We start from the raw sequence: 14743 nt of genomic DNA, 5'->3' as shown, positions 1-14743 counted from the left end.
TGCAAATGCAGCAGTGATATGATCTATAGTGGGCCCCCAGGCCTTACAGTTTTTCATCATAGTGCCTCTTTGAATACAAAAAAGGAAAAAAAAATTAATTTAAATATGTTTTGCGACCACAATTTAATTCTGTCTCTGCTTTCTTTGCATTTAGTAAATATTTTTGACATTCAAAAATTGCATTCAGAAAATATGGGACTAAAAAAGCTTAAAGACATGTTGGATGTAAGGAAGCCAGATTCTCCTGAAGATTTCTTGGCAACTGTGACTATCTATAGCAGTTTTCCACCTTCAGTGATGGATATGGCCAAACTTCTGTACACATTCAGAGACAGCTACGTTTCCAACACTTACTGGGAAAAGCAAAGCCAGATTGTAGCTGAGGAGAAACGGGCAAGGGACAGTGAAGATGATGACCATGGCTTGGTGCTCACTGTGGAAGAAATGGCAGAGAAGATCTTTGTCCCTTGCGTTGAACGGTGTAAAAATATTTACAACCTTCTCAAATCTGAAGAAATCACATTTGAGGTTTTGGACAACATGTTTGGTCGTTTTAAAGGCAGGTATGAAGACCTACGAAAAGAGCTGAAGACCTTGTGCTATTTGGAGGACAGTAATAATGTTAAATGGATCTCTAAACGACTGAAGCAGATAGAGGAGTACCACCAGCTGAAGCAAGCATTTTCTTCTGCGAAGGCTATATCTGAGCTAAGGAACGTTTTACAGCTGACTGGAGATTTCAGCGCCCTGGAAACTCTTTTATGCTTTGTAAGTAAGAGTTCTATGGAAGGATACTGTCATTCTAGTGTGTTAAAGGAGGACTGTGATGGGTATAAGTAGACAACATTTTAAAGTTCAATCTTGCGGTGAATTGGGCTGTTTGTACATACTGAACTTTTTCATGGAATTGCCATGTATTTTGCTTTACAATTGGCCTTTTATATTTCAAATGTACAAATTTGCTGGTGAAAGTTTTGGGCCAATTGCAGTGAAGTCAAAGGTAACAGCTTTAGCGCCTAATGGCAAAATCCCCAAACACACTATAATTACCAAATTAACAAGAAAAAAAAAAAAGACCATGTCGTGTTTGAGAAAATCAAATTTAATGTTACAATTGGAAATAGTTTTTAAATGCAGTTAAATGACAGATATATTATCATCAGTATTGAAAATTTACATATATCCCCAGAACCAGCAGTGAATTCCCTACCTAGGCTTCCTGTTGGTCAGAGTTGCATAGCTTTAGTCAGGGATCACTGTTCAGCTGGAATACCGCTGTATAATTATCCCTGGCTAGGTATTATTTGCATTAAAAGAAAATGATCTGGGGTTCCCCCTTCCCCAGCCTCTTTAAACCATTGTCACCCATGCAGGCTGGTATAGACAGAATTCAGAGCCTAGGTAGTGTGGGGCGCCAAACCCTATGCCATACCAGTCCACATGTTCCATGAAATGGGGGGGACCTCTGAAAGAAATGGGCAGCAAAGCTTCTCCCAAACCGTACTATCGACAGGAGGCTCAGCTGATGCCCCCGTGAGAAGGTGGGCGTAACTATGCACATCATCTGTGGGATGTATGGCCTAGAGTGGAATTTATGATGACATCTTGGGTCCCTATTACAGGGAGCCCCAAATGCCCGATCCTCTTCTGAAATGGGCATGGAGTAGTAATGTACCCCTTACCCATTTCCACAAAGGGTTAAAATTAAAATTAAAATATGATTAAACAAGTCCTTTAGTAGCCTTAATTAACCATAAATACCTTTAATTAAAGAGGAACTTCAGCCTAAATAAACATACTGTCATTAAGTTACATTAGTTATGTTAATTAAAATAGATAGGTAATATAATCTCTTTCCCCCACTGTTTTAAAAGAACAGGCAAATGTTTGTGATTCATGGGGGCTGCCATCTTTTTGGTTGAAAGGAGGTGACTGGGAGCATGAGACACAGTTCCCAACTGTCCTGTGTCCTGATCACCCCTCCCAGCGGCTGACACCCTAGGCAACGAGAACATCAACATCAGAAATCCCATAATGTTTGGCACAGCATCAGTGAAAAATGCCCGGGCAGATTTTTGATGGGGTAGAGCTCAGCTTCTGTGCAGCTAAAAATGAGGCTTGGGTAAGAAAACCAAACTTATGATGCTGTGAAACTGTTAAAGAAACACCAAGCCTTTTCAATGCAGCTGAGTAGATTTTTAGTCTGGTTCACTTTAATGATCCTACCCCTATATCCTCAAAAATGTCCCACTCCAATATCCTCTGGGTCTTGATTGAAGATCTCAGCTAAACTCCACCGCACTCCTCACTCCCCGCCACTGGCACTTAAGCCCTGGTAAAGCACCTTTAAAAATGCGACCAGGGCTACCCATTAGTCTTCTAACAGACCAAAGGAAATCCTCTGTGTGGGACCAATAGGGAGCCCAGCAGTTCATTTAAAGATGCTTTCCTGAGACTTGCTATACTATATAGATCTATTGTCAATAAGTCGAACTGCATAGGAGAGCAACCTATACAGGGATGGCTTAATAGAATCAGGGTAGAGTTCAACGTAGAACTGTTCCCACAGGGAGTAATGTAGCTCTAAGCCCGCACACTAATGTAACCCTGTGCCCATTTTAAGAAGGGCCTATGTAAAATAGTCTTTAACCACTTGACCACTGAGGGGTTTTTACCCCTTTATGACCAGAGCAATTTTCACCTGTCAGCGCTCCTCCCATTCTTTCGCCAATAACTTAATCACTACTAATCACAACAAAATGATCTATATCTTGTTTTTTTCACCACAAATTAGGCTTTCTTTAGGAGGTACATTATGGTAAGAATTATTTTATTCTAAATGCATGTTAATTGCAATAATAAGAAAAATATGGAAAAAAATCATTATTCTCAGTTCTCGACCATTATAGTGTTAAAATAAAACGTAAACTGCGTTCCCATTCATTCATCTCCCCGCTAACGGGCGGCAACGGGAGAGGGTGCACAGGTGGGAGCCATCGGTGGCTGCCCGCCGCTGAGGACGTGTATTCACAGCCCTGGGACTCCAAGTGAAGTTTTCCCAGGCCATGATTATACTGCACCAGGTGCAGTAAGTATTTAATATAATTCTTCTATTATTCACCCAGGAGGGAGAAGCTTGGATTTTTAAATCAATATTTTAGCAGCCAATCCATTTACCTTCCTGGCATTGAAGATAATCATATCTCATTACTTTACCTTTAGTTGTTACGAATCTGAATATCTCTGGTTTTAAGAAATTCACAAATTTTTTGTTTAAATGTCAATTTTGCCATTACTATCACCTCCTTTTCAAATGCCAATGCCACGGGGTTTACAGGTAGGCATACTTTATCAGATGTGATAAACAACTGATATGTACCGAATGTTGATAATTTACTTGCCTATTAGATCACATTTCTGCCGAGACACTGGATGTAGTATAATTCAGAGGGAAGACGCACCCTAATAATCCCCCCTCCGCCCAAAAAAAAACAAAAAAAAGGGCTTTAGTTCTTCTGAACCTTTAGTATGTTTTTGTAGAGTGTGAACCACATAGAGACCTCAAGGAGACCAAAGAGAGATGGGCCTTCCTCACCTGCTTTCATATTATGGTCATGGGTTCAGAAACCCAAACTTTTGAGTATTACTCTTATACACTTATGACTTTACTGATGTAATGAACTACTGCACTACACGGGGCTCTTGGGGGCTCTGTGGTTTGTTTTTTTTGTTTTCCTGGAAGGTTCCTTGAACTACTCCAGACGTTTTCCTGGATCTATTATCGATTGCAGTACTGCCGCCTTATGTGCAGCGCAATGCAGTAGGCGCTAACCAAGTCATCAGTAGCGTTCTGCCAGACTGTAATGTAACTTTACTCTTGTAAGCCACATTCAACTTTTTTGTTTTCTTGATTTGCAGGCATATGACTTTGCAGGCTACAAGAAGAAGCCTTTATCATGCATTACTCATGAGGTGGTGGAAATGAAGACACTTCTGGCAGATATCAATAGTGGTTGTATTAAATGCATTCAGGAGGTTGTCAACAAAAAGGACTTTTTCTACTGGGTCAGGGAATTGTTGAAAGGTATGTATCATGCCAGCATATGTATACAGCATCAAATTCATCATGGAAGATACTGATTGTCTAAAGCCCTGCAGGTTTTAATTTTCGGATTGATTTTTCAAAACTGGAGACTGCTGGGGATCCAAAGTGATCCAATAAACATAGAAAATAGATATTTTTGAATTAACATGTATTTGGGTCATATCCAGGTTAGGATTAGGTCCAAGGTAGGAATACCTGACTGAGTCCCAACTCTGTGTTAGTTGTCTGGAATGATGCAAGCTATAGAGTTGCAGAGTATATTCCTAGTTTGAAACGTGAACTGGATGATATCAATGCCACCCATCAATCTGACAATAATTAGGGTAAAATGTAGGCAAAGGCAAAAGCAGTTATCAGTGTGGCAGATCTGGGGGTTGTTGGCAGCAGTTGCCCAACCTACTGGAAGGAGCAGGAATGGAAAGCAAATTGCTGGGTGGCAGCATGACCTGGATGACATTGCGGTGTGGTGGTGTTTGCCGCATACCCAGGACAGGAGCAGTGTGGGGGTCATAGATGCATCTTGGTTGGCATCAATTCTTGCATCATTCAATCAGTGACTTTTGTGGGGGGATTATATTAATGTAAAATAATATCCAATACACCATACAATGAGCATGGTAACACACTGATCAACCAGTTCAGTATAAAGCCATATAGACGTAAAATCCAATACAGTGAACATTAAGTTCAAGACTTCACTGAACATACAATATAGTACAAAGCAAAAAAGGCGCGTAAAACAGCACGGCCTTTAATTAAGTGATTTTAGAAATGAACAGATAAGCAGATACTATTAAGCATAGATAAAGATAATAGCTGCACTTCTGTTTGTGCTTGTGTTTCTTCTAGTAGAAAACAATCAGTAGGTAAAACACCCCCTGTCAGGTGGGGACTCACCGGATGGTGCAGCCTTCAGGGCCCAATATCAGGTTTGGAGTATTGGCCACCCCACAGCCTCTCTGGTACCTCCCGTCCGGTCCTTCAGGGACTCAAGTTCATCACCAGCTGTTTGTAATAAAAATGGAGACTCTGCATCGCGTAAAAGTCTACTTATGGCTTTATTCGTATAATATGCATATATATGCAAGCATGATCAGCAAAAACATAAAAAAGTTCCAGTAATAAGTGTTCCAAACATGGGATAGTAACAACTCAATATGAGCAATTAGGGATCACTTAAAGCAAAGTAATGCACTAAGCTAAGGTGGATAGAACACCCAAGGATCACCTGACAGCCTGCCCGGTGTCCATGGATGTCGCTTCCGCTATCAGTGCTATTACTGCTCACTGGGAGGGATAAAACAGCTGCTGCGTGAATCCCGCCGGTCGGGTCCGACCAGACCTGCGCGCTGACATCATGCCACAGCTCAGCCCAAGCCTGCCCACTCAACCGAAACTGCTCTCACCAAAGTGGTCAATGACCTTGCCTTCGCTAAATCTGAAGGTAAATCCTCCATTCTCCTCCTCCTCCTTACTCACCATCGGTGCTATTACTGCTCACTGGGAGGGATAAAACAGCTGCTGTGCAAATCCCACCGGTCCGTGCCCCTCAGGAGTTGCCATAGCAACGTAACCTTTATTTATTGTATTTATAAAGCGCCAACATATTACACAGCGCTGGACATTAGTTTAGGTTACAGACAATATTTAGGGGTGACATACAGTGATAGGACAATACAGGAATACAAGACAACCAGATCACACAGCACAGTATGAGTACAAGGTAATGCTTAGTCACTGGTGTAAGAAACTATACGTTGGTTGCTATTGGCAACAACACAACACACCTTTATTCCGGCACCAGCAACTCATTAGTAAGAGCTGCAAACACGACTCTCATCACAGCAACAGCATTGGAGATAGGACTCCTCAGGCTTCTTCAGAGTTTAGGAGTTTATTCAGTCAATCAAATATACAGTACAGTTCATTACATCTTAGCAAAGCAGATTCTTCTGTAGTATGTCTTCTTGGCGTTACAGGCTCTTGGTCCCATTCCTGTTGAATGGTAACCAGTCTTTTATCTTCTGTCTATACTACGTTACATCTATACTACCTATATACAGCATACAGTTCTAAAATATAACACAACATAATTGGATAGAAGTCAAGGGTTGGAGAAAGCCAGGAGAAAGAAGAAAAGAAAGTCTCCTCAGCCTGTGACCCCTTTAAATACCGGTCACCAAACAGTTAAATGTGACATCATCTGAGCCACCCCTCCAAACCCACCATTGGCTCAGACCCCTTGTGATGACACACACCTACTTAATTCATATTCCGCTCGCTCTATAACCTATATACGAAGAATGCAATGTTTGGTAAATATGGCTTTGTTTACTGTTCCCGTGGCTTAACTGTTGGGGGAAGTTAGACCGGTGGCCTTGCCCAAGGAACAGGTTACTGGTAACTGCCAGCCTTGGAAATGTTCAGTACCAGTTCTGCTGAACTGTCTCTTTTCTGTCTAATAGAAAATCCCCTTAAAGGGCAAGTCTGCACACCAAGCCTTCTTCGCTAACTCAGTTCAAGTAACTGAGGCCTACTTAAATTCTAACAACTGGAAGGGAGCATGGAGATTAGGCAAGTTAAGTTCACTCAAATGCGTAGCATGGGTTCACAGTAATGGAGGTGCATGATCAGGTAGGACACCAAAGGAGGAGGACCCTGCCCGAAGGCCTACAATCTAGAGGGGAGAGGTAGGGACACAAAAGGTAGGGGACCAGAGTTCAGCCGTGGGTTTAGAGCACTTGTGAGGGGTAGTAGGCCAGAGTGAAAAGGTGAGTTTTGAGGGCCTTCTTGACGATGTTGAAGGAGGGGGCTACCCTAATGGGTGGAGGTAGGGAGTTCCATAGTGTTGGAGCAGCTCTTGAGAAGTCCTGGAGGCGTGCATGGGACTGGGTGATGCGGGGGGGGCAGTCAGACAAAGTTCATTGGAAGAGCGGAGTGAGCGGCTAGGTGTGTACCTCTGAGTAAGATCGGAAATGTAGGTTGGACAGGCTTTGTGGACAGATTTGTAGGTCAGACACAGTATCTTGAATCTGATTCAGGACTGGATAGGAAGCCAGTGGAGGGATTCCAGGAGGGGATCCGCCATGGTGGAGCGATGGGAGCAGTGGATAATTCTGGCTACCGCATTCATGATGGACTGCACTGGGGCTATTGGGGTCATAGGGAGACCAGACAGAAGGGCATTGCAGTAGTCAAGGCGGGAAATTATGAGGGCATGGATGAGGAGTTTGGTGGTGGCAGAGGTCAGGAAAGGGCGAATCTTACAGATGTTACGAAGGTGGCAGTTGCAGGACTTTGTGAGGTTTTGGATGTGGGGAGTGAAGGAGAGTGCGGAGTCCAGAGTGACACCCAGACATTGGGCTTGAGAGGTAGGGCGAATGGTAGTGTGGTTAACAGTGACCTGCACATCTGGGAGGTTCATGGATGGCCAGGGTGGGAAGATCATAAATTCTGTTTTGTCTAGATTTAGTTTCAGGAACCTAGCGGATATCCAGGAGGAGATGGCTGATAGGCAGGAGGAGACCTTATCCATGGTAGTGGTGGATATGTCAGGGGTGTGGAGGTAGATCTGGGTGTCATCTGCATACAGATGATAGTTAAAACCCATGGAGGAGATCACCCTATACACATCCTCCATTGGCAAGGTTAACAGTAGGGGGCCAAGGACTGAGCCTTGGGGGACTCCCACCGAGAGGTGGTTGGGGGTGGACGAGGACTCATTGAAGGCGGTCGTGAAGGAGCAGTTGGAGAGGTAGGATGAAAGCCAGGACAGGGCAAGATCGTGAATGCCCATGGACTGGAGGGACTTGAGGAGTAGGGGATGATCTACTGTGTCAAAAGCTGCTGGAAGGTCAAGGAGGAGGAGAATGGAGGATTTACCTTCAGCTTTAGCTAAGGCAAGGTCATTGACCACTTTGGTGAGAGCAGTTTCGGTTGAGTGGGCAGGCTTGGGCTGAGCTGTGGCATGATGTCAGCGGGAAGGTCTGGTCGGACCCGACCGGCGGGATTCACGCAGCAGCTGTTTTATCTCTCCCAGTGAGAAGTAATAGCACCGAGAGCGGAAGCGACATCCATGGACACCGGGCAGGCTGTCAGGTGATCCTTGGGTGTTCTATCCACCTTAGCTTAGTGCATTACTTTGCTTTAAGTGATCCCTAATTGCTCATATTGAGTTGTTACTATTCCATGTTGGGAACACTTATTACTGGAACATTTTTACGTTTTTGCTGATCATTCTTGCATATATATGCATATTTTAAACCGAATAAAGCCATAAGTAGACTTTTACGTGAAGAGGAGTCTCCATTTTTATTACAAACAGCTGGTGATGAACTTGAGTCCCTGAAGGACCAGACGAGAGGTGCCAGAGAGGCTGTGGGGTGGCCAATACCACAAATGCGATATCGAGCCCTGAAGGCCGCACCATCCGGTGAGTACCCACCCGACAGGGGGTGTTGTTTTACGGTCTGATTGTTTTATATTGGAAGAAACACAAGCACAAACAGAAGTGCAGCTATTATCTTTATCTATGTAACGATCGGTGTCAGCACGCAGAGAGAATCTGATTATTGGTGATTTGCAGTATCACCAAGAATACAGATATATACCTGATTATTGATGAACTGCAGAATCACCGATAATACAGATATATTGCTAATTAGAGATGGGCCGAACAGTTCCAGGCGAACATCGGGTGGTTCGCCTTCGCCGGCGAAGGCGAACTTTCCCAGAAGTTCGATTCGCCCCATAATACTCTATGAGGGTCAACTTTGACCCTCTGCATCACAGTCAGCAGGCGCATTGTAGCCAATGCGGCTATACTAAGCCCTGGAGTCCCACCCCCCCTTATATAAGGCAGGCTCCGGCGGCCATTAGCCTCACTTGTGTGCCTGCTAGAGACAGAATAGGGACAGCTGCTGCAGACTTGTTCTCCTAGGGACAGATTAGTCAGGCTCTTGCCTTCTTAGCTTGCTGAATTTTATTGATATAATAGCGCAAAACACCTCATCACTGCATTGCATACACCTACGTTTGTGTTGAGTGAACCCACCTCGCTGCACATAACTACCTTTTGTGTTGAGTGAACTTGCGTCACTGCATATAGACTACCTTTTAAGTTGAGTGAACTCACCTCACTGCATATCTACCTTTTCTGTAGAGTGAACTCACCTCACTGCATATCTACCTTTGTGTTGAGTGAACTCAGCTGACTGCATCTAACAACCTGTTGTGTTCAGTGAACTCACCTCACTGCATATATAACTACCTTTGGGTTGAGTGAACTCACCTCACTGCACATAGCTACCTTTTGTGTTCAGTGAACTCACCTCACTGCATATATAACTACCTTTGGGTTGAGTGAACTCACCTCACTGCATATCTACCTTTTCTGTTGAGTGAACTCACCTCACTGCATATACCTAGCTTCCCCCCCGAAATGGACAAAATGGACAAACCAGGTAGAGGAAGAGGTAGAGGAAGACCCAGAGGGAGGCCACCTGGCACTGGCAGGTCTGTGCGAGGTAGTGTTGCTGTGATTTCGTGCGGACCTGGACCAAATTACAGTGCTCATCACTTCCCAAAATTGTGAAGACGTGCTTGAGTATTTAACACAGAAGACCTCATCTCCCGCAGCCAGTGCTACCAGCGCTAGTACAAGCACCACATCCGCTGCATTTGACACTTCGCAGGAGTTATTTGGTGGTGGTGGTGGTGAAATCACTGATTCACAGCCACTACTGCAACAACAAGAAGAAGACGCAGGTACACCACCTCATACGTCTGAGTTAGGTGGCGATAGTATGGACGTAATGTGTGAGGAGGGGCATGATGAACCACCTGAAGTTGGTGCAGTTGTGGAGTTGTCTGAGGAAAGCGAAGCTGGGCAGGAGGATTATGATGACGATTATACGGATGCCACGTATGTTCCCAATAGAGGAGATGACCAGGGGGACAGTTCAGAGGGGGAGCCAGAGAGGAGTAGGAGGAGACGACTCCATGATAGAAGCAGAGGGAGCTCGTCCTCAGAAACAGCTGGGGGCAGTGTCTGGCACCATGTATCGCCAGCTATGGCCAGCCAGCCAACATGCCCTTCAACGTCAGCTGCTGATGCCACCGTAGCGCCATCTCCCCAGTAGTGATGCTCGGATGTGCCTCATCCACGAATTCGGCAATCCGCGTGGTTGAAAAAAAAAATCCGCATTCGGCCCCGCCGCATGCGGATTTGCGGTCGCGTCCACGCAACCACGCGGATTTTTTCCCGTGAATGGCGTAATCACGCGTGGATTCACGCCCGGAGGCGGATTTTCTTTTAACGTTCATAACAAAGCCCCCATACATGCTACAGTCCCCCAAATAGCATGGATTATCGAGGTGGTAAGGGGCAACATAACTTCAACATAAAAAATTCCCCAAATTTTTTTTTTTCTAGAGAAAATGGATTTTAAAGTGAAATCAACACTTTAAATGGGGCTATTAATTGGTAATAAGTGGTTTTAAAAAGGGATATACGCGTTAAGCAGTCAAAGAGGTGAAGGCGTGTTCCAATGGCACTTGGCGGCGAAGGTACCGCTGGAGGAGGATGAGTGGCTGACGGCAAAAAGGCTTTTTTTTGCAGCAATTAGCAATGACATCGCAGCAGAGTTGTCAGTGGACACGGGCAGTGTGAACGCAGAGTGCAGTGGTGGTAGCGACTGAGTCAGGAGAAGGACTATGCGGGCGGTCAGTTCAGCAGCACAGAAGGACCACGGCAACATACTGGTGGTAGTAGTAGCAGCACAGCGTCATAGTGCTGGCCAAAAAATTAAATGCACCCGGTGACCCGGGCAGTGTGAACGCAGAGTGTAGTAGCGACTGAGTCAGGAGGACAAAGCGGGCGGTCAGTTCAGCAGCAGCAGCACAGTAGTAGTAGCACAGCGTCATAGTGCTGGCCCAAAAATTAAATGCACCCGGTGACCCGGGCAGTGTGAACGCAGAGTGTAGTAGCGACTGAGTCAGGAGGACAAAGCGGGCGGTCAGTTCAGCAGCAGCAGCACAGTAGTAGTAGCACAGCGTCATAGTGCTGGCCAAAAAATTAAATGCACCCGGTGACCCGGGCAGTGTGAACGCAGAGTGTAGTAGCGACTGAGTCAGGAGGACAAAGCGGGCGGTCAGTTCAGCAGCAGCAGCACAGTAGTAGTAGCACAGCGTCATAGTGCTGGCCCAAAAATTAAATGCACCCGGTGACCCGGGCAGTGTGAACGCAGAGTGTAGTAGCGACTGAGTCAGGAGGACAAAGCGGGCGGTCAGTTCAGCAGCTCAGAAGGAGGACCATGGCAACTTACTGGTAGTAGTACCATAACACCAAAAAATTAACCAAGGTAGGCACTAGGCAGGTAGTAAATGTCTTTATAAAGGCAGGCATAGTTAACAACAGCACATGCAGCAGCCACTTCATGTCCCCCTGTGTCCGACAATAGGGGCCTGGAACTCACCTTCCACCCAAGCCTGGTTGATTTTCAGGAAGGTGAGTTTGTCCACAGAGGCGTGGGAGAGCCGAGAGCGCTTCTCTGTGACCACGCCACCGGCCGCACTAAAGCATCTCTCTGAGAGGACACTGGAAGGAGGGCAGGATAGGAGTTCCAGGGCGTACTGGGAAAGCTCGCTCCAGATGTCCAGTCTCTTGACCCAGTACTCCAAGGGGTCCACAGGGCTGTCGGTGTCATTGAGCCCGCTGGATGACCCCATATAGTCAGACACCATGGTGGTCAGTCGTTGCTTGTGCTGGTTGGTGGTGGATGCTGTGGCGGGCACTAGTGTTGGGCGAACACCTAGATGTTCGGGTTCGCGAACGTTCGCCGAACATCGCCGCGATGTTCGGGTGTTCGCGCCGAACTCCGAACATAATGGAAGTCAATGGGGACCCGAACTTTCGTGCTTTGTAAAGCTTCCTTACATGCTACATACCCCAAATTAGCAGGGTATGTGCACCTTGGGAGTGGGTACAAGAGGAAAAAAAAATATTTGAAAAAGAGCTTATAGTTTTTGAGAAAATTGATTGTAAAGTTTCAAAGGAAAAACTGTCTTTTAAATGTGGAAAATGTCATGTTTCTTTGCACAGGTAACATGCTTTTTTTCGCCATGCAGTCATAAATGTAATACAGAGAAGAGGTTCCACGAAAAGGGACCGGTAACGCTAACCCAGCACCAGCAGCAGCAGCAGCAGCACACGTGATGGAACAGGAGCAGGCGCAGGAGGAGAAGGCCATGCTTTTTGAGACACAACAACCCAGGCCTTGCATGAGGACAAAAAGCGTGCGGATAGCATGCTTTGTACCGCCATGCAGTCATAAATGTAATAAAGATAAGTGGTTCAATAAACAGGGACCACGCGGCAACGCTAACCCAGCAGCAGCAGACGTGATGGAACAGGAGGAGGCGCAGGAGGAGAAGGCCATGCTTTTTGAGACACAACAACCCAGGCCTTGCATGAGGACAAAAAGCGTGCGGATATAGCAGCAATGCTTTTTTGCTGCCATGCAGTCATAAATGTAATACAGATGAGAGGTTCAATAAACAGGGACCGGAAACGCTGCACCATCCCAGATGTTCATTGGTCATGTTACTTGGTTGGGGTCCTGGAGTGTTGCGTAGTCATTTCCAATCCAGGATTGATTCATTTTAATTTGAGTCAGACGGTCTGCATTTTCTGTGGAGAGGCGGATACGCCGATCTGTGACGATGCCTCCGGCAGCACTGAAACAGCGTTCCGACATAACGCTGGCTGCCGGGCAAGCCAGCACCTCTATTGTGTACATTGCCAGTTCGTGCCAGGTGTCTAGCTTCGATACCCAATAGTTGAAGGGTGCAGATGGATTGTTCGACACAGCTACGTCATCTGACATGTAGTCCTTGACCATCTTCTCCAGGCGATCGGTGTTGGAGGTGGATCTGCACGCTTGCTGTTCAGTGGGCTGCTGCTGCATGGGTGTCAGAAAATTTTCCCACTCCAAGGACACTGCCAATACCATTCCCTTTTGGGCACTAGCTGCGGCTTGCGTTGTTTGCTGCCCTCCTGGTCGTCCTGGGTTTGCGGAAGTCAGTCTGTCGGCGTACAACTGGCTAGAGGAGGGGGAGGATGTCAATCTCCTCTCTAAAGTCTCCACAAGGGCCTGCTGGTATTCTTCCATTTTGACCTGTCTGACTCTTTCTTCAAGCAGTTTTGGAACATTGTGTTTGTACCCTGGATCCAGAAGGGTATAAACCCAGTAATTGGTGTTGTCCAGAATGCGCACAATGCGTGGGTTACGTTCAATGCAGTCTAGCATGAATTGAGCCATGTGTGCCAGAGTCCTACCAGAATCCTCATCATCCTCTTGTGAGCGTTGTGATAGTTGTTGTGATGCATCATAGTCGTCACCTTCCTCCTGGTCTGCTTCTGCTGACCATTCGCGCTGAATTGTGAAAGTCCAACGTGCACCGCTCTGGCCCTCGTCAGTGGTGGCATGAAATTCCTGCTCCAACTCCAGCTGTTCCTCCTCCTCTTCTTCGTCATAGCTGCTGGGGCCAGCATTCCCTGAGGCGGATGGCCTGATGTTGGTACCATCACGCTGATCGTTTTCTCCTTCAGATTCCCCCAGTTGCATCATGACAGCTGTTTCCTTGATTTTCAACATTGACCTCTTCAGTAAACACAGCAGTGGTATGGTAATGCTGACTGAAGAGTTGTCACTGCTCACAAGCAACGTGGATTGCTCAAAATTTTGGAGGACTTGGCAGAGGTCCAACATGTTGGCCCAATCTGATCCACAGAAGCTTGGCAGCTGTCCGGATGCGCCTCGGTACTGCGCCGTCATGTACTGGACCACTGCACTCTTCTGCTCACAAAAGCGGACTAGCATGTGCAGCGTAGAATTCCAGCGCATAGGGACATCACACAGCAAGCGATGGTGGGGGAGATTGAAGCGCTCCTGCATCTTGGCGAGTGCCCCCGAAGCAGTACTGGAATTTCTACAATGTTTGGCCACTCGACGCACCTTCAACAGAAGATCGGCCACGCCTGGGTATGTCCTCAGGAACCGCTGAACTACTAGGTTCATCACGTGCGCCAGGCAAGGGATGTGTGTCAGCTTAGCCAACCTTAAAGTGCGAATGAGATTACTCCCATTATCACACACAACCATGCCCGGTTTCAGGTCCAGCGGTGCCAGCCACAAATCCGTCTGTTCCTTTATTCCCTTCCAAATTTCCTCCCCTGTGTGCTGCTTATCCCCAAGGCAGATCAGCTTCAGCAACGCTTGCTGACGCATGCCAACAGCTGTGCTGCACTGCTTCCACGATCCTACTGCTGCTGGGTTAGCGTTTCCGGATGAGGTACAGCTTTGAGATGCGTTGGAGGAGAAGGAGTCAGAGAGGTAGGTGCTGCTGTTGTTATCCAGTGGGAGGGATGGCGGTGCAGCTGTTTGCGGCGTGGGCAACACCCGCGCCGTAGCAGGTGAGGAATCGCTGCCAGGCTCCACAAGGTTCACCCAGTGCGCGGTAAGGGAGATGTATCGACCCTGGCCGAATGCACTCGTCCAGGTGTCAGTGGTGAGGTGAACCTTGCAGGCAACGGCATTCTTCAAGCTTCGGGTTATTTTGCTGACCACGTGCTCATGC

The 14743-nt window shown here is 46.6% G+C and overlaps 1 protein-coding gene across 1 annotated transcript in view; it reads left to right on the top strand.

Annotated features, from left to right (window-relative positions):
* The first annotated feature begins 216 nt into the window (after positions 1–216).
* Positions 217–14743, top strand: part of LOC137504562 (E3 ubiquitin-protein ligase RNF213-like) — a 526907-nt gene continuing 512380 nt past the window's right edge. Inside the window, exons 1-2 of the mRNA XM_068233144.1 lie at positions 217–768; positions 3919–4084. Coding sequence (XP_068089245.1) covers positions 217–768; positions 3919–4084 — 718 coding nt within the window. The remainder of the gene's footprint in view (positions 769–3918; positions 4085–14743) is intronic.

The sequence above is a fragment of the Hyperolius riggenbachi genome, chromosome 4 (assembly GCF_040937935.1).
Source record: "Hyperolius riggenbachi isolate aHypRig1 chromosome 4, aHypRig1.pri, whole genome shotgun sequence".
In the NCBI taxonomy this organism is placed as follows: Eukaryota; Metazoa; Chordata; class Amphibia; order Anura; family Hyperoliidae; genus Hyperolius; species Hyperolius riggenbachi.
This window is presented reverse-complemented; position numbering and strand designations above follow the sequence as displayed.